At 40.2% G+C, this 18,116-nt stretch overlaps 1 protein-coding gene across 5 annotated transcripts in view; it reads right to left on the reverse strand.

Moving 5' to 3' along the window:
* The window catches only part of WDFY3 (WD repeat and FYVE domain containing 3), a 166,132-nt gene that overhangs the window by 54,043 nt on the left and 93,973 nt on the right, over positions 1-18,116 (reverse strand). For 3 of the 5 annotated variants that reach the window (XM_060779296.2, XM_060779292.2, XM_060779295.2), the window contains 8 exons: positions 14,893-15,054; positions 13,341-13,435; positions 12,239-12,359; positions 10,705-10,922; positions 8,124-8,359; positions 5,636-5,770; positions 3,540-3,719; positions 1,463-1,696 (listed from right to left, as the gene is read on the reverse strand). In XM_060779296.2, the coding sequence (XP_060635279.2) occupies positions 1,463-1,696; positions 3,540-3,719; positions 5,636-5,770; positions 8,124-8,359; positions 10,705-10,922; positions 12,239-12,359; positions 13,341-13,435; positions 14,893-15,054 (1,381 nt within the window). The remainder of the gene's footprint in view (positions 1-1,462; positions 1,697-3,539; positions 3,720-5,635; positions 5,771-8,123; positions 8,360-10,704; positions 10,923-12,238; positions 12,360-13,340; positions 13,436-14,892; positions 15,055-18,116) is intronic. The other 2 variants (XM_060779293.2, XM_060779294.2) reach the window with 2 other exon arrangements.

Here is an 18,116-nt window from a genome sequence, read left to right on the forward strand (position 1 = left end):
GTTTTTGGGCTACATGGCCATGTTCTAGAAGCATTCTCTCCTGACGTTTCACCTGCACCTATGGCACGCATTCTTAGAGGTTGTAAATAGTGAAAAGTAAAGGTAAAGGTTGCCCCTTGACATGAAGTGTCTGACTTTGGGGGGGGGGGGGGGGGGTTGCTCATCTCCATTTCTAAGCCAAAGTCTGTAGACACTTCCAAGGTCATGTGGCCAGCATGACTGCATGGAGTGCTGTTACCTTCCTACCTAAGAAGTACATATTGTTTTTGAACTATTAGGTTGTAAGAAGCTGGGGCTAGCAGCGGGAGCTCACCCCGCTCCCCGGATTCAAATAGCCAAACATTCTGTCAGCAAGTTCAGCAGTTGAGTGGTTTAACCTGCTGCACCACCGGGGGCTCCAAATAAATAGAACTATTATTATTATTATTCCATTATTGTAAACTCCCCATTATGCACCTCACTGCCTGTTATTCAAAACAGAATGATATACTCAATACATACTGTATATAATATCTCTGTTTAATATTATACATTTAAAATAATTAATGTTAAGATTTTCCACTAAAATCAGAATCCAAAAATTCCACACAAACACATACACGTAGAACTCCTTTTTACAAGGACAGAGAAGTTCTGGGGATTGTGGAGAGGGCCACTGTCTTCCCCTTGGACCCACCATTGGCTGTATCATCTTCTAAATATGCTAAAATATTGAAAAATCAAAGACCCAAGTGGCTAGCAGCCTACTTCTAGTTCAGATTGAAGGCCATCTGCATGTATTAAACATGGTTTTGGGGAATATGCAGCCCATTGGAAGGATACAACTGAGCTTTGTCAGCAGAGAATTAAATGGTGGTGATGGTGGCTCAAAAGGAATTGTAACACTCTCCATTTTCTGTGAAACAGATGAGGTAGAGCAGGGATCATAACCACCTTCCATTTGTTTGCTAGCACACGTTTCTGGCTTCATAAGCCGTTCCCTAGTTACCAGAGATGAATGGTCCCCAGGCTCTAAAATTATTTCTTACATCTCCCTTTCCTACTTTTCATCTCACTAAGCTCTGTTCTGCTTCAAAAAGATGAGGGAAAAGACAAACAGCGTGTGATAAGGATGGAAGTGAATCCTCTAAAACTCTTTCATAAAAGGTGTCCAGGAAATACAGCAGATAAGAAGAAAATGGAAGATAAGCATTTTCTCCAGAGGTAACCTTTATGTATTTGCCTCTGCTTTCATCTATTTCTTCTAAAACAATTTTAGAGAGCTTTCTGAGCACAAGGGATGGAGAAAAAAAGAGAGAGATGTAGCAACACACAGTATGCTCCCTGAAGGCACTGAATACAATTCAGGGATTGTCAACTCTCACAATTAATTAGCCATTCACAATGCATAACTATCAACAAACAATTTTTACTACAATCTCCATTTCTTTTATACATGATAATACCAACAGACTAACTATACCTCCAGGAGAAGGTCTATTAAAGGAGTTTGCTTGCTAGCTGGTGTGAGACACAGATTATCAATTATCAGCACACGCATGAAGTCAAACACAAACTTCTTGGCAGGATGGCTTGTCAAATAGGTTTTGGATCCAACATTGCAATATTCTGACTGGCTACGGTTCATGCCAGTGTCAGAGACAAATGCTTTGAATTCTTCTGCTGGGGATCCAGCTTCATCATCCAAGTCAGTAACCTTTGGAGAGAGAGAAGTAGAGGTAGAAACAGTCACTAATATGATGTTGTTGATTTACCACAGCCTAATCTACCCTCTTATATAGTGGAAAGAAGGAGCAGTTTGGAGTTGTTTAGTTATGTCAATATTACTTCTCTGCAAGTAGTCTTTCTCAGTACCCTGTAACTTTCAAGTATTGAATACTAGAGGTGTGTGTGGTTCTCGTTTCTCCCATTTCATTTGTTCTTTTGTTCCTTTTGATTTGGGCTGGAGCATGGAACAGGACCCCGCCTCCCCCCGGAACTAAAATTAGCTTGAAACGAAAAAAAGGGAGAGCGGGTATGTTTCCTTGCCTGCAGCAAACAAAAATACTCCCCTCTTTCAGGAGATATTCATTCTTCCTTATCTGGAAGTGAGAAGCCTCCTTAAATTGACTTGGAGAGTGTGTGATGCCACCTTCCTCCTCCTCGGCTCTTGGAGATGCCACCTTGCTGCTGCTGGAGTACTGCCTCCATCTCTCATGCAAGGAAGGCGCCTCCTCTAGCCCCCCTCCTCTTACGTCTTTGCACCTCTTACTCTAGAGTAAATCAGGCAGCGGCAGCAGCGACCCAAGGCACTGGCAGCAGCTCCGAGAGCCAAGGAGGAGTGAGGAGAGAGTAAGAGGCATGAGGAGGAAAAGGAGTGTGACTGTTGGCACCTTCCTTGCATGAGATGGAGAAGGAGGAGGACACAGAACTAACAGCAGCAAGCAAGGACCAAAGGCGGCATGCCATTGCCAAAAATGATGAGAAGGGAAGGAGAGGGGAATTCCCCCCCCCCCCAAATAAAGGACTAAAAAGATGAGGAGGGACAATTAACTCCTATCTTGTCAATCCAGACACATATTGAAATAAAATACTATGTAACTTAACTAGTGCATTTATAATAGAAACTGCAACAAAAATTAGCAGATATTATAATGCAGTCATAAAACATTAGGGTTTAACTGCAATAAAATGTATAATTAATATTAGGCACAAAAATTGGAGTTTAATAGCAGAGATTAGAAAGAAGGCAATTTCTTCTGCAACTATTAAGGATAAGTCAAATAACTAAATTCTGTTTTGAATAAGTTATTATTCCTTAGCTATTACATGGTTCAGCCCATGGATTCTACTCCTCTCATTTTCTCTGCAATAATGATCCTTACTGCTACTCAGAAACCCCACTGGAAGAAGAATGAAATAACTTTGAATTTGATGACACATAGGGAAAATGATTGTACTCATAACTGTTGTCAAGATGTTGAGAGTAATACGTATATTCTTGCGTTAGAACTGTATCTGGAGGAATCAGAAATATGGTCCATCAAACAAGAAACCATAACAGGCTTCTGAAAAATATTACATGTTTATCACTCCAATGCATATAATGGGAACTTGTCATGGAAAACTAATCTTTTCTCAATTTTTTCTCCCCCCCCCCCCCCAAACATTTTTAATTTGGAAATTGTGGAAACTCTGCCTTCTCTTGTAGTTGAGGAGACTTTAAATTTTGTTTCTATTTAGAACTAGATGAGGTTATACATATTGGGGTATCAAATCATTTTCTGATGCCCTGCAAAGTTACGTTAAACCCACATTAAAAAAACAAACAAACTTAACAATACAACAGAATTTCTCTATACCAGAAACTGATTTCTATTCCTAGTAAAGGCAGTTTTCAATAAAGCATTTCTATTAAGAAGGCGGAAGGGATTTCAGTTATTTTCTACTTAGTTGTGGCAGCTAAGCAATGTCTGAACACATGACCACATAAAATATACCCTAAAAGAGAGAACTGGTAACATAACCTGACAAATACTTTGGTTTTATTCTTCTCCTACCATTTCTGAGTATGGCCGAATGTTGAAAGGAAATACAGAGGCTGCCAGGGCGCAAAGAAACTCTGGGCTCATCCACATTGAAGCCAAATCAGGAACATTGTGATACAAGTAACGAAAGAATTGCATCAGGGTAACTGGATATTCACGAAGCCAGGAACCTTCTTCCTCTGACTGCCAAGGCTGTAAGAAACAAAATCAAATGTTATTCGTTATTTTAAATAACAACAGATGTAAAAGCAACTATTGGGAACTTTAGGGCTGCTCAGTCGTGGAATCAGCTGCTCAACTGCATCTACCTTGAGGTAGAACGACTGATTCCATATCCACTGCCAATGTGCCAGTCTGTGACTAGAAGATTCCAAATTTCACAGTCCTGTCCCCGTCGCCACTCACTGATTGGCAAGGGACCTTTGTTAGTTTTATTTTCTTTTTCATAGAAAACACCTGTGTGTGAATTTGTTTTATGTGTGGAAATCAGTGCACAACCGATCAACAAACAGTCTTCACAGAATGGGGTGCACATCCAGTGGCATGGTTAACTCAGTGACCAGTGGCTTCTCATCTGTTGCAGACTTCTTCTGCCTTCACAGTCATTGTAACATGTACCATGTTATCACCCGCCTTCTCCGCCATTGAGGAGATTGTACTTGGTCTGGTTCCTCCCCTGTGGCCCTGCTGCCTAGAGAGACCCTCCTGGGAGCACATGACTCCCAACTGCTTCGCCATCAGGTTCACAAGCCATGACAAGGTGACAATACATCTTTTATGTGTTGCATTGTAATGTAACTCTGCAGTGATAAAGAGTCTTTTCATGCAAGAAATATGGCAAGACCCCCCCCCCCCCCCAGGAATGAATGTTCTCTTGTTCATGTCCTTGCATTCACAGAATGCTTATTCACTTTCTGTAAACAAACAATAAGTGAAGCACAGTGTTTATTTATACTAACAATTAATTTGGAATAACGTAGTCTGGGGAATCTCCTATTCAGATTTTTTTATTTTATTAAATAAAAGATGCAAAATTGCTAGCATTACAATTAGCATGATAAAATAAAGGGAAGAACTTTGCATGGAATAGGTAGAAAGATAAAACTTTTAATGGAAAGGTGTTACACTTTCAGATCAGTGGTTTGAAGGGGAACTACTTGGACATTTATCTTTAATTATGCTACTGACTAAAAGAGCTTCTGTTCAATCATTTCAAAGCTTCCTGCTTGGGCGGTGATGACACAATCGTCAGCATAGATGAAACTCTCTGTCTCTTCTGGCAGTGGCTGATCATTTGTATAAATGTTAAACATTGATGGAGCAAGCACACTCTCCTATACCAACTGATGACTTAATAGAAACAATCACTAATCATAAAAATCTGAGTTCAGTAGTTATCAGCCTTCCAGTAGCTAGGACAGACACTATCTTAGATAAGGCTTTCTTGAGTTTTTAAGGAAAGCATACAAATTGTGACACCAATTTTGTGTTCCTGGGTGCCTCTCATATAAATAAATATTTTAAAAATTAACATGTTTAGACAATTTGGCAAACGGCTAAATGCATCAGAGTTGATGGGAAAGCATACTATTGTCGATAACATGCTGGATATTATAATCAGTAGCACAGACCCTAGCCAATATCAGTCAGAACTAAATTCCCTCAGCCAATATCACATTAAAGTCATATTAATTAAATAATACATTGAATGTTTCAATATGTTATATATAATCAGACTCATTTTACTTTTTAATATGAAACCATTTCATTATAAGAATTAAATCTGAGAGAGTTTAGGGAATAATGCATATTTTAATAATAGGAAATAATGAATTTAAATAAAGATGTTTCATGAAATACAAATGACTTGATTATGCATGATGAAACATTAACATTCAGAAATAGAATTCAAGTACTTAAAATGAATATTTCTGCTATTGTTAACATTTGCCTTCTCTAAAACAGAAAGATAAAAAGAAAAAATGCACCATTTCAATACCAACCCCAAAAGTGGCCCAGTCTTGCATAAGTTGCCTAATCCTGGCATAATGCATAGTAAAAGCACCAATCCTTTTCCTAATCAATAGCAAAAAAATTATAATACTTACTGAATTCAACATGGTCCTGAGCATTCCCAGCAATAAAAAGGCAGCTTCTGTGCAGACACTGTGAACTGAAGCAACCACAGTGCCACTTGATGCAGGAACACCAAATATAAATGTCCAAATTGAGTCTAAGTCAAACTATGGAGTAGAGGGAAATTTGGGAATGGGGGAAAAAGAATAAGAGAGAAGCATCAACATTTTGAAATCAACCACTTCAAAGTAGCATCATTTTGCAATATATGGGTTCATTTATAAGCATAACATATAAAATTACAGCATGACATTGAGCTACTTGGTATTTTGATCTCAGGTGCATTTGTACAGACCAGAAGATCCTTATAAATCAGTGTCACTCAATTTGTACTGTTTTCCCCCCTGCTGAACACTGAATTGTATACCACACTCAACCCTTCTATTGGGGCCCTCAGTGGCACAATGGGTTAAACCCTTGTGTTGACAGGACTGAACCAACAGGTTGGAGATTCAAATCTGGGGAGAGCATGGATCTGTCAGCTCCAGCTCCCCATGTGGGGACATGAGAGAAATCGCCCACAAAGATGGTAAAACATCAAAACATCTAGGCGTCCCCTGGACATCCTTGGAGACGTTCAATTTTCTCACACTAGAAGCAACTTGCAACTTCTCAAGTTGCTCCTGACATGGAAAAAACCCTTCTATTTTAAGTACATATTTCTGTGTATGCTCCCTCACCTGGCAACACCAAGAATTTCATGGGGTTTTCTCAGACAAGCAATACTCAGAGGTGGTTTTGCCAGTTTCTTTTTAAGAAATATAACCTACAGCATCAGGCATTCACTGGTAGTCTCCCATCTAGGCACTAACCTTGCACGATAAGATGATATCTGATGCCAAACTAAGGCCTGCAGGCTGAATGTGGCCCTCCGAGGTCATTTACCTAGCCCTGCCCTAAACTTTAGACTTAGGGTTGCCTAAGTCTGAAATGACTTGAAGACATACAACAATCCTAATTAACTTGACTATCTCAGCAGACAAAAGCAGTCTTAGACTTTCAATGAAATACAGGTAAGGTTATAGAGATTAAATTTGTTCTTCATTTTAAATATTGTATTTTTATATTTTTGTGCACTATAAATAAGATATATGCAGCATGCATAGGAATTCATTCACGTTTATTTTTCAAATTATAATCCAGGCCCCAACAGTGTGAGAAACCACGAACTGGCCTTTGCTTAAAAAGTTTGAGGACCCCTGCTTTAAGGTATTTGGACTGAGCTAGAGGATGAGCTAGCATGATGCAGAAGTTTGAACACTGGACTAAGACTCTAGAGACCAAGGTTTGAATATTCTCTCAGCTTTATAAGGCAAAAGAAAACAACAAGCTGGAATGTGTCCAGAGGAGGGCGACTAAAATGATGGAAGGTCTGGACAACAAGGAAGAGCAGCTTAAAGAGCTGGGTATATTTAGCCTGCAAAAGAGAAGGCGGAGAGGAAACATGATGGCCATGTATAAAGATGTGAGGGGAAGTCATTGGGAGGAGGGAGAAAGGCTTGTTTTCTGCTGCCCTGGAGACTAGGATGTGGAACAATGGCTTCAAACTATAGGAAAGGAGATTCCACTTGAAAATTAGGAAGAACTTCCTAACTGTGAGAGCTATTCAGCAGAGCAACTCTCTGCCACAGGGTGTTGTGGAGGTACTTTCTTTGGAGGCTTTGTAACAGAGGATGGATAGCTATCTGTCAGGGGTGCTTTAAATGCAATTTTCCTGCTTCTTTGCAGGGGGTTGGACTGGATGGCCCACAAAGTCTCTTCTGGGCTTCTATGATTCTATAAAAAAAAACCTCTGAACAAACTTCACCAAGAAACCCTAGTCATTGCATTACTTTAGGAACACCATAGGTCAGAAGTGACTTAAAGGTACACAATAACAATAGATGAGTCCCTAATAAATAGAGTCACTGTTTAAGGAACCAAACATATACGCACCCTGAAAACTGAGGATTTGTTCAGAACAGGTTTGTTCCCTGTAAGGCTGAGTGTTACTTGCCCAGGATCACCCATTGGTTCCATGGTTGAGTGGAGATTTGAATTCTGGTGTCTCCAGAGTCATAGGCCAACACTCAAACCTATACCTGAAGGGCCTATATCTGAATGTGGTCTCTTTCATTAAGTATAAATGGAAGTATAAATATAAATATGATGGCTACCACATAATTATACTTTAGCAGTGCATCTCTACCTGGCAGGGGTTGGCCTTGCTGAGCTTTCTCTTTCCTCTCAATTTTATGATTCTACAGTGTAGTAGCATTATATTTTGGGAAAGTGTGAGTGATCCTAATTGTCATAAAGGCAGCCATTGCAACTTCCTCTCAGATCAAGAGTTTTCCATCATATCCTTCAACTGAGAATGGAAATGTTTTACTGTGAGCTTAGCTTTGAATCATTCCCTCCCCTTTCACCATCCCCAACATCACACTTAACAACATTGGCATCTTGCTTGACAATCCCTACCTGGCCACCCTGATTACATCGGCTGGTGATGACAGGTGCACTGACCTGCAGGTTTTCAGGCAGTTCAGTGACTGGCTGCTGCAGGAAAAGTGCCATAAGAAGAAAATAGAGTGCAGGTACATTTGTGTGCTTAGGAAGAAATGACTGAAGAACCGGAAAGCCCAAGAAATGACAAGCATCCCGGTTAATTTCCCTGACAGTTGATCTGCCACCAGCACTCCTGCCAACATTAAAACCTAAGGCGAGAAAGGGAAAAGCAAAATCCAAAACAAAAAACAAAAAAAAACCACAACAGTTAAGTTCTATTTATATCACCATTACTAAGCAAAGAAAGAGTCTAAAATTAACGGTTCGGATTATTACCAATGCATAATTAAATGGATAGCATCTATTTAAAGTCTCTGCTCATTAAAAACAAACAAATATATATTAATTCAAGGGGGTGGAATATTAGTGAGTTTTTTTCAGCTAAGGAATTTTGTTTGTCTGTTGCCCAAATGCTTTTGGATTTTGCAGAGCACTAAGCAACATAAATTTTCCGTTTGGTCAAAGTCACAACCTGAAGATACAATTATTGGACACCGTATGTTTTAATCCCATACTCTGCTAGCACTGAGCATAATCTGCTAGGGCAGCGATGGAAATCATGGAGTTCACCAGATGTTGTTGGTCCACCCCGCCAATCTAGTGAACAAAGAGGAATGCTGGAAGTTGCTGCTCAACAGTAACTTAGAGGGCTACATGAATCCCATCCAAGCACTAAGAACTTCTCCCATTCAAACACACTGGTGGGAATTCAGGAGTTCAACAATGGAGAAATTGCATACAGTTTATTCAACTGATGCATAAACAAATGTCATATTCTTAAGACAGGAAGAAAGCAATCCAATTTTCATACACCTTGTAAGATTCTGAAAGAATCTTTTTGCAACTGAATATCAAATAGAAAGGAGATTCCACTTGAACATTGGGAAGAAGTGCCTGACTGTGAGAGCAATTCAGCAGTGCACGTCTCTGCCCTGGAGTGTGGTGGAGGCTCATTCTTTGGAGGCCTTTGAACAGAGGCTGGATGGCCATCTGTTGGGGGGTGGTTTGAATGTGATTTTCCTGTTTCTTGGCTGGGGGTTGGACTGAATGGGCCACAAGGTTTCCTCCAACTTTATGATTCTATGAAATGCCCACATAATGCAAGAATAAGTAAAATGTGAAAATAGAAAATACAGACTTTGAAGGGGGTGGAGTGATAATTAAAAATGGACAAGTTGCATACCTGCAACTGTAATTCTTCGAGTGTTAATCTGTGAGCTTTACAGTGCATCATTTGGAAACTTCTAGAGTTTTTACACAAGGTAGTAATCCAGTGATTCTCAACCTGTGGATCCCCAGGTGTTTTGGCCTACAACTCCCAGAAATCTCAGCCAGTTTACCAGCTGTTAGGATGGGAGTTGAAGGCCAAAACATCTGGGGATCCACAGGTGGAGAACCACTGCAGAAACCCCTTCCATCTTTAGTTGGATGGTGCACTTATTTTGTGAGTCATAGAGACCAAGAAGAATTCTGCTTTTCTATAACAAACCTATTGCACTGTTGATTTGAATAGCAGATACATTACATTATTATCTTAAGGTTCAAACATGTTGTTTTCCCTAGTCTCAGCATTTCCCTGAAATAGTCACTATTTAACTTTTGTCTTGTGATCTCTGTCATTTCTCATAAATATGATTACTCAAAAAAATACTTCACTGAAGGACATAAAAATGTCCTCTGTAATGGAAAGACAGTAATTATGTTATTAAATTTCTATAGCCAGAAATGGCTCAACATCTTGTCTACTAATGTATTGTCCATTAGAAATCATCCATTTTATTGAGCAGACAATATAAACATAACCCAATGTTTAAGTCTCTCACTCCAATTTTGATGTTTACCCATTTGCTGCATCCCAAATATTCAGAGGGCCTTATTAAAAAGCTAAGTGAGTACAGCAGGGGTTTAATAACAGATAAGTGAGTGTAAGTGGGTACATTAGGATATTTCCTTTTTATTCAGACTTAAGCTATATTACTATTCAGTGGGACTTATTTCTAACACAAACACAAACACACACACACATCCTTGTTATCTGTCATGCTCATGTCTTTTGAGTTTGTAAGCTAGTAGGACAGAACCATGCATGGCTCTAAATATATAAATTGCCATAAATTAATTGAACTCAACCAACTAATTTGTATTACATGATGTGACAAGTTAGTCTGAAATGCCGCAGTAGCAGATATAGAATTTCTGTAGCCTTAACAATAGACACATTATAACTATGTTGAGTCAATAAGCCATACACAAAACATTCAACAACATTTACTGTGTGACACACATTGCCGACAATTCAGTCTCATCTAATGGGACCTATAAATCAATATATTCCACAGGACTAGCCATATATTTGCAATGCTTTCTGTGCATACATTTTGAGAAAACAACTTTAAAAATCCATCTCAAGATTGTGAAAATGGTGACAGCAAAACTGGCTTTGTTTTAGTACCAGTCCAACATCCAGAATAGAAAAAAAATACAAATTTCATACCAAGCACTGTTCCAATCTTATTAGTCAATACAGAATCTGTTTGCTCAAGCCAGCCTCCGCCAGTGAGGCCTTCCTTGAACTTGATGAGAATAGATGGATTGCTCAGTAGGACCACCAGAATCCTCATGGCAGCGGTCACAGTGGATGGGTGCAAGTGCTCCTCCATGAAAAGCATAACCCAGTCAAAGCCCAGGGTCCGGACCAGTTCTTCACAGGATCTAAGTAACAACAGGGGAAAATGATACAAAAATAGTAGTGTCAATCCAAACAGAAAGAGTAGGGGTTGCGGCATAACACTTCTAGAGAAGTTTTCAAAGAATCGCTTCCCTTTTAAAGTTAAACACAAGTTTAACCCAGCTGGTCCTATTCAAGGTTGAACATATGATCAGTGCTATATCTGCTCCCTGGAACTTGATGAATCTCCAGGGGTAAAATATGAGAGAAATACAGAGTAACCCTACACATCTCTAGTTGGATGAAAGCTTCACTAATGAGGTCTACTCTAGCATATGTACAAGTGGGGTTAAAATCAACATACAATGATTCATCCCTTTGCTCTCATCACAAGAAGAGCAATAATCTGGAGAGAAAAACTGAATTCTGGCTTGGGTAGAAAATCCCCATACCCAGAAGATGCTCTTCTCTTCAGTTCCATCATTTCTCATACCATCAAACCAATAACAGAGCATGTGCATTTAACCTCCTATTGCAAATGGTGTTGGAATACTTCCTTATTCCACTCACATAGCCACAACTTCTGTTTTGGAAAATGGCATTCATAACCTTTTGGGAAAACAAGGAATCTCTGCATGCTTTTGGAAGTGTGACCCTTTTGGAGATTAATTGGCATTGATACTGTATGGAATAATCATAACCTTTTGGAAAGGCATGACCTTATTAGAGATTGTAACCTTTTGTAAAGTATGATCTTCCTGAGAAGAGTTAAAAACTCGCTTGAGTCAACCTTCTCCTTAGTGGTAAATATCCACTAGTATTCATGCAAGACTATTAGGTTTCTCAGCTGTTAGACTGATATACCTAGATATCTCTTTGAACTGTTAAGAATAAAGATATGCCAATGCACAAAAAACAGCAGAGTTTCAGAAGTGTTATTTTCAGTTCTCCAAAAACATCTACTCTCCCTTATTTTTGATTTTAGATCATGCTCTCAAGAGACCAAAATAAGTAGTCTTAGTTAAAACAACATAGTTGGTTTACTCACAAACTTCATGTATTCAGCATACAGGTACATTGCATAACAATCCAGTTACAGATTTTGAGTAGTTTCTCTGTGCAGACAACACAGAGCATCTTTCTTAGAATCTTAACAGTCCAAAGTCTGAAGCATCTCTCTGTTCTGAGAGTCTAATAGAGTCTCTGTCTGAAAGTCTGGTGGCTTATGTCTTTCTAAAATGGAGTCTGAGTTCTGAATACTCCTAGATCTGGTCATATGGTCTGCAGTCATATTTTATAATTAACCCATTGCCATTGCTAAAATATAATTTCCACCAAAATTTAAGACAACTATACTTACTGCAAGTTGACACTTGTCTTTTCTTTAGATGTGTATATGAGCTTAAGCAAGATGTCCAGCAATCGGTTTCTCAGAAGAATGAGATTTGCAGAAACAAGACCTCCAAAATCCTCCTCTGTTCCTAAACACAACATTCATGACTAATTCCATTCTGAAGTGAAGAAGTACTCTATTATCTAAGATAATGTCCATTTTCACCAAGGCTTATGGATGTGCATAATGCATATATAAACACACATAATATGGCTAGTTTTCAAATATTTTTCTGATTTTATGGTAAACATTATAAGGCTGAAACCTGCTTCAACAGGAATTCTCCACGTGAAATTTTTTCTTCCCCTAGAGTACAGAATTGAAGGGAGCCACAGACAGAACAGAGCAAAATTCACCAGTAAATTTGCAGTGAAGAGTAAATTGCATAAAAACAAATTCTGCAAAGCAAGTCTGAATTAAAACTATGTTCTTTTTTGCGGGGGGGGGGGGGGGGGGGATAATAAGACATATTCCAGACATGATGAGGGGACTATTTCTAACTTATCCACCCTTATTGTATCAAAACAACTTGTTTACTGCACACTACCTGCAATTGTATTACTTTGTATAGGTTTCCCCTGACATTAAGTCTAGTTGTGTCCGGCTCTGGGGGGTGCTACTCTTCTCCATTACTAAGCTGAAGAGCCGGCATAGAAACCTCCAAGGTCATGTGGCTCCATGACTGCATGGAGTGCCGTTACCTTCCTGCCGAAGTGGTACCTATTGATCTACTCACATTTGCATGTTTTCAAACTGCTAGGTTGGCAGAAACTGGGGCGAACAGTAGGCGCTCACCCTGCTCCCTGGTTCGAACTCCTGACCTTTTGGTCAGCAAGCTTAGCAGCTAAGCAGTTTAACCCGCTGCACCACCAGGGGCTCCATAAAGCATAATGAGGTAGAAAATACATAGGATGAGAACAACAGTTCTTGAGTACATTATTGTAAGATGACCACTCTAAAGTTAGTAACTATAAGTATATTAAAAATAAGATGATGATCATCCATGGTAATGAGTGAACATGTCTCAAGTGAGTTCTCTTTCCCCCCTGTTTCCCCTGAATCTACTTACCAGTATCAAGCTTTTCTTCACTGATCATCTCCATGACTACAAATTTCTCACAGACTGCAAATGTAGGCAAAGTAGAAGAGATGAACTGTCCAAACCTTGAAGGATAGAGGGAGGAGAAATGGCATGCACATGTGTGACAGTTGGAGTTTAATTTCTCATTACTCAGTATCAACAGCAGAGTAAAAATAAATATTACTAAGAGGCATTGGGGGGGGGGGGGGTTGCCTACTAAAGTCTAACTCAGTCTTCCCAGCCAGTTTACATCATCGATTTTAAACTCATGTCTTGTTTCTGCTATAATTTAATCATTGTTCTCTGTGTTGTAATATATGTATTGTTTTAATATGTGCATTTAATGTAATGATGTGTATTTAGATACGTTTTAACATGCCTTTAGCCACAAGGAAATGCGGGTAAGAAATAAAATTAATAATATATTAATAATAATAGTAATACATTAATCAGTGGCCAATTTCAATCACATCTAAAATTGTTTATCCTGCATAACAAATACAGTTAAGGATGCGATATATAAAAACACATGAATACTGTAAGTAGGGCAAGGGTGAGAGGAATAACACATCCAATTACTTGTTGTAGTCTGGCAAGCACCAGAGGAATTTTCTGAATGTTCAGAGGATGAGGGATTTCAAAGTGAAGAGTCTGTGAGTGATTGGAGGAAATTGCAGGCAGATGTTTTGGATTCTTCAGTTCGTTCCCAGGCAACAGGGGAAAATCAAAGTACAAATTCCCTGAAGAAACAGCTTTAGACCAGTGGGGAGGCTTCAAGGGAACTTAGATTAGACCTGAGAATGCAGCGTGTTAAAAGTTGGCAAACGCGATTTTCTCAGAAAGTCAGAAATAAGCCTGAGAGTAGATCCAGGTGTGTGAGGCATAATGTTATGGGTGGTTTGGAGTGCTGAAATTAGTGATTGTTTTCAAGCCTTTTAGAGGTGACAATGTTGCTATAGGAGATTGTTCTCCTGTGTCTGCTCTCAACTTCTTGGTTCAAGCATCCTCAACTTTCCTGTTCTTGTCTATGCCTATGTTTCCTTGGGAGAGTTTAACTTGGGAAAGTTCTTTTTTTATGTTCATGGATTTATGTTTGGAGTACTGCTGTGGATTCTGGGTTCCTTGGCTTTATGTTCCTTGTCATTTTTAGATTACTGCTATTTTGTATTTTCTATTCTACTGACCTTTTTGGAATTACAATGTTTCCCTTTTTTATCTACTTTCTCTAATAAACTTTTTTAGATTGAATTAAAATTTTAAAATTTTACACACCTTGACATAGATTACTACATTTCAAAAGCATAAATAAGCATATTAGGGATATTTAAGTTTTGTAGGCCAATAAGATGCAATCCTGCTTATTTTTTACGGCAAGGATTCCTTCTCTTGCTCAGGAATACTCATGCTCACATAAAAGAGCTATGTGTCTATGCAGGGAAATAAGGAGAAATGAAAAAGAAAGTGTGTTCTCACATAAAAGGGCATGCAAGCACACCATCTGGTATTTGCAGAAGGAAACTCAAGAGTGAATCCATGGTACCTGAGAAGATCGTTGCTGCTGGGGAATCCTTGAAGCAAATAGCTCAGTACATTGCTAATAGCAGCAATTGTTGGTTGAGACAAAGACATATCGCGTAGAGTCAGCAACAGTTTCGGGATTAGCTGGAACTCTCTCATCAATTTTGCATTCTTTGCTGCCTCACTGGAAAAAAAAGAGGACAGTTTAATAATAATAATAATAATAATAATAATAATAATAATAATAACGTATAGTTCACCCCCTCTCCAACAGGACTCGGAACGGCTTACAGAAATAATTACAAGACCAAAACAACTTTTTCCCCAATCCCGCCACCAAAAGCTGGTATTTTGAATGTTATTTTCAAAGATGGAATGTTTCTATGTATTATACAATAGTAATTTTGAATGTTATTTTCAAAGATGGAATGTTTCTATGTATTATACAATAGTAATAATAAATTTTTTAAAAGAAAAACAAGACCAAAACAACAACAACAACATACAAAATGACAAAATAAAAAAATACAACAAACCATAGTAAAATACATAATTAATTTTTTGCTGGATTTAAAAAACATATTCTGCACCAGGGAAAGTAAGGTTGCTTACCTGTAATCATGTTTCTTCTAGTGGTAACTGTGAAATTCACACCTGTGGTATTTCCCTGCGTCCACGCAGCTGACTCGGATCTTTCTTGAAAGCTTTTCCTAATTAGGGACTCCAGCCCCGCCCATCTACTCCTAATAAAGCCAGGCAGTGGGGCTTGGAGCCTTAATTCCGTACCGCGAAAGACAGTCGGAGATAAAAGGCATGACAGAATGTGGGGAGGATGGGCGGGTTGTGTGAATTTCACAGTTACCACTAGAAGAAACATGATTACAGGTAAGCAACCTTACTTTCTTCTGCGTGGTACTGTGAAATCCACACCTGTGGTAGACTAGCGAGCAGTCCCACGGATGGCGGGTGTCATGCTAGTGCAGAAAAAAGTACTGCTCTCCCAAAAGCCGCCTCCTTCTTGGCAGCTAAATCCAATTTATAATGGGAGACAAAAGTATGCGGTGGTGACCATATGGCCACTCGACAGATATCATGCAGAGGTACACTGTGCAAAAAAAACCATGGAGGGTGCCAATGCTCTAGTGGAATGAGCATGGATCTGAACAGGTAAGTCCAGTCCTGCCATTTCGCAAACTAGCCGGATAGCTGCAACTATCCAGGCCGCCACCTCTGGGTAGAAACAGGAAGGCCCACAGTATCCCTACGGTACTTAACAAAAAGTCGTAGGGACTTCCGTAATGGAGCTGTGCGGTGGACATAAAAAGCAAGAGCCCTCCGCACATCAAGAAGGTGCAAAGACTGCTCCAGGGGAGTAGAAGGATTTGGAAATAAGGTTGGAAGGACAATGTCCTGAGACATATGAAACTATGATGCTGCCTTAGGTAAGAAGGAAATGTCTGTGCCCAGCATGACATCCTTATGAAATTTCAGGTAAGGACTATCGACTCAAGAGCCATAAGCTCGCTAGCGCGACAAGCAAAAGTAATAGGCACTAAAAATGCCGTTTTCCATGATAGATGGAACATGTCAGAAGTGACCATTGGCTCAAATGGTGGTTTCGTAAGGGCGAAAAGAACAACCTCCAACCTCCAAGAGGGGGGCACAGGCCTACTTGGGGCCAGAAATTTGTAAAGCCTTGCAGAAATCTCTTTACAAGAGGATCGGATAAAGGAGAGGGAAGAGAATGCTCGCTTCTAAACGAATCTATATTTGCCAGATTGACCTTCAAGAATGATAATGAGAGTCCTGAATCTGACAGAGAGATCAAAAAATCCAGGAGGAGGGAAGTGGAAGCAGACAGAGGCTGAACCCCTTGCTTTTGTGAAAAAAATGCAAAAATGACACCACTTACAAATGTAACAATGTTTAGTGGCAGGTCTCAGGTCAAGGTCCAAAATGCCCTTTACTGGTTGAGAGAGGGCTGAGGCTGGAGCTGCCACGCCGTCAACCGGAACTGAGTGACCTGGGAGTACGGGACTGGGCTGTTGCCCATAGCCAGCAAGTCTGGCCTGAGTGGCAACTGAATGGAACAGCTGCCTGCAAGTTGGAGCAGAATGACAAACCATGGCTGGCGGGGCCACCATGGTGTGATGAGAATGCAATCTACCTGCTCTGCTTGAAGACGAGAGACCACGCTGGACAGCACTGGCAATAGTGGAAAGATGTACAGGAGGGTGGATGTCCAATCCAGGAGAAAGGCATCTCCCAACAGCCTGTCTGGTGGAGGCAAGACGTGCTCCAAAGAATTGGCACTTCATGTTGGCGGGAGAGGCAAACAAGTCCAGAAGGGGAGTGTGCCATCTGACAAAGAGTTCCCATGCCTGGGAAGGAGGAAGGGACCATTAGCGGTCAGTATAAACTGTCTGACTGAGGGAGCCAGCAAGAGAGTTCTTGATGAATGGCACTGATGGTTATGGTATACCAGTCCCAGATTCTGATGATGAGGGCAAGCAAATCACAATCGTGGTGGTGGTAGTAAGGTGGACAATACTGTCCATGAGCAAATGAGAGATAAGGTGCAGTGCCATTTCTACTGCGAGTAACTCCAAATAGTTGATGTGCTCCATGCCCTCTATGGCCGCCTAAGGACCATGGATGGTGTGACCCTTAAGGTGAGCTCACCACACTGAGAGGGAAGTGTCGGTTGCTAACATCGCCCACACAGAGATTGGAGCGATGAGTCCACTAGTTGAGAGACCTGAGGATGGCTAGAGGGACAATGACACATTCATTGGGCTCATCCTGCATGGGATGAAGTGCCCGAAGAAACCAATTCTGGAGAGGCCGAAGGTGCAAACAGGAGACAGGAGTGGCAGCTGTGGTGAATGCCATGTGTCCCAAAAAGCACTGGACATCCTTGGCATGGATGTATGGCATCTGCCAGACTCAAAGAGCTAATGAATGCAGATTCAGAAACCTGTCTGCTAGCAAGTAGGCCCTTGCATGCCAAGAGTCCAATACAGGCCCAATGAATTGGTTGTTTGGATAGGCTGAAGAAGAGATTTTACCTTGTTGATAAAAAGACCAAGCGTCTGCTATAAAGACAGAGTAAAGTGAATGTTCCTCTGTAGATACTCACAGGACTGTGCACCAGCAACCAGCCATAAATATAGGGGTAAAGTACTACCCCGTGCACCCAGGGATGAACCGGCATACAGCCATCTCCTTAGTAACACCTGTGGAGCT

Source organism: Anolis sagrei, chromosome 5, assembly GCF_037176765.1.
Source record: "Anolis sagrei isolate rAnoSag1 chromosome 5, rAnoSag1.mat, whole genome shotgun sequence".
Lineage (NCBI taxonomy): Eukaryota > Metazoa > Chordata > Lepidosauria > Squamata > Dactyloidae > Anolis > Anolis sagrei.